This window comes from Limulus polyphemus, unplaced genomic scaffold (genome assembly GCF_000517525.1).
Source record: "Limulus polyphemus unplaced genomic scaffold, Limulus_polyphemus-2.1.2 Scaffold2443, whole genome shotgun sequence".
NCBI lineage: Eukaryota > Metazoa > Arthropoda > Merostomata > Xiphosura > Limulidae > Limulus > Limulus polyphemus.
This window is the reverse complement of record NW_013668053.1, coordinates 89,763-92,265: the sequence shown is the minus strand read 5'-3', so window position 1 is coordinate 92,265 and position 2,503 is coordinate 89,763. Positions and strand designations below refer to the sequence as shown.

Genomic DNA, 2,503 nt, shown 5'->3' with positions numbered 1-2,503 from the left:
CTCAAAGATTAATTCATTCTAGTCCTGCCTAAAAGAATTTCAAGTGCCGCGGCTATTGAGGATTCCCTCTTGTTTCAAATAAAGGAAAGAATAATTCTACAGCATAGAAAGACCATACTTGTAGATGAAAACCTAAATCAAGAAGTTCATGTGCTCTTTATCCACGAACATTTGTTTAATATTCTATAGCAGTAACGACATTTGAACTACCAACTTAATTATTAAGTAAGACCTTCGTAAATACTCATCTCATAAAGATGAACGGGCTTGTTTTTCTATTTTGCTTCCAGAAGAATCCCGTACCAGCTGTACGAGGAGGAAGAATCACTAACTATGATATTAATTCTAATAAGAAGATCATTAAACACCGTCTAAATAGGTCTAAAATGTAGACTTTATTCATCATTATATATTAATGTGGTAAAATTATGCAAAGCGGTTTTGTTATTTTCTCTAAAACCTAAGCAAACAAGATACAAAAATTATTTTTATTATATACACAAGTCTGACATGCCTAGTTTGATCTTAGTTCCGTATAACTAAGGTACGTCTTATAAATAGTTTAAACTATGAATGTAACTTCATTTTTAGACATTTGGTATGTCAGAACATGGGTAGAGATTTTAAAATATTAAAAATGCTGACAGTTTTCCAAAATAAACATCGAACAGTAAAGAAAGGAAAACTTACCACAATTTGAATATGCATTAATGATAATAACGTTTTCAGTGAATGACAGTCATTTCAAAAAGTAATATATATATGAACGTTGAAACAGATTCCGTGATTCAATGTTTATCGTGGAAAGTATTAAATCACTCATAATTTATTGTTTATCTCAATATAAATCTATAAATAATATTAATGTTATATTAATATTTGTGTACAAAAGCTAGAAATGTACATACATTAAATATCACTTTTCAAAAAAAGAACCCCTAACGACACGCAAGCACAAAGACCCATTTTAGTATAGTTAGTTTGGTGCAATTTTTTCTGTACAGTTAACTTGTATGCGAACAGTTTATTTACACCCACATATAATTAAACAAATAATAAATGTGCTGATTTTCCTTATATTTATTTTTTTCTAGTCACGGTCTCGGAGATGTCGGTACAAACTCTGAACATAAGTAAATACACATTTCCAGTCTGGTTTCTTCATCAGAACCATATCCTCCACGTCTAAAAGCGGGAAAATGTCAGCTTTTTCCCTATAATTAAGATTAATAATAAATTTGGTCAAAGTTTTGAAAAAGCAATTATATGTGTGTGTGTGTGCATTTAAAATAGAATAATAAAAACAAAATAAATTGGATTCCAAATCTGCCGTAAAATCATATCGATTTTAAACTTGGAAATATGACTGAATGCTTATGCTAAATTACAAAAAAAAACCACCAGAAACTTACCAAACTGAATATTAAATAGATTTTTTTATCAAGGTGTGGACTATCATAAAGAGGAAAAAATATAAGTAATCTTTTACATAAGTAATATGTTTATATTATGTTTATATTATTATATTATGTTTATTGATTTTACTCCTTTAATACCGATTCTAGTTAAACATATCTTTTAATTTATAACTACAATCCAATATGCGTTGAATAACGACACAATGTGTAATTAAAAGTACAACTTTAAAGTTTTGTATTTTTCTCCTTTTTCTTTCTGCAATGCATAAATTAATTACACAATACATTATATTAACCCATCTTCTACAACTCTAATCGTGTAGCGTATAATCATTCTAGCAATATTAACCGTATAGCTTAATAATAATGATAATAACCAAAGCACTCACATTTTTTTAGCCTTAGCTAAAACTGCCCAAGGAGTATGCAACTGAAAAATGTCATCACATTTTTTGTTTGGTTTTCTTTTTTGTGGTTGTAATTTACAGATCATAATAAGTGATATTGCCCGCCAATATACTTATTGTAAATAATCACTACTGTCATTCTCATGTACAGATCATACTAAGTGACATTGCCCGCCTATATATTTATTGTAAATAATCACTACTGTCCTTCTCATGTAGAGATCATAATAAGTGATATTGCTCGCCTGTATACTTATTGTAAAGAATCAGTACTGTCTTTCTCATGCACAGATCATACTAAGTGACATTGTCCGCCTATATACTTATTGTAAATAATCATTACTATCCTTCTCATGTACAGATCATAATAAGTGATATTGCTCGCTTGTATACTTATTGTAAAGAATCAGTACTGTCCTTCTCATGTAGAGATAATACTAAGTGATATTGCTCGCCTTATTGTAAAGAATCAGTACTGTCCTTCTCATGTAGAGATCATACTAAGTGATATTGCTCGCCTGTATACTTACTGTAAAGAATCACTACTGTCCTTCTCATGTATAGATCATACTAAGTGATATTTCCCGCCTGTATACTTATAGTAAATAATCACTACTCGTCCTTCTCATGTACAGATATCATAATAAGTGATATTCGCCCAGTATACTTATTGTAAAG

At 29.6% G+C, this 2,503-nt stretch overlaps 1 protein-coding gene across 1 annotated transcript in view; it reads right to left on the bottom strand.

Annotated features, from left to right (window-relative positions):
- Positions 1-928: 928 nt before the first annotated feature.
- LOC106466973 (smoothelin-like) overlaps positions 929-2,503 on the bottom strand; it is a 38,118-nt gene continuing 36,543 nt past the window's right edge. The window contains exon 9 of the mRNA XM_013927284.2: positions 929-1,214. Coding sequence (XP_013782738.1) covers positions 1,091-1,214 — 124 coding nt within the window. The 3' untranslated portion in view covers positions 929-1,090. The remainder of the gene's footprint in view (positions 1,215-2,503) is intronic.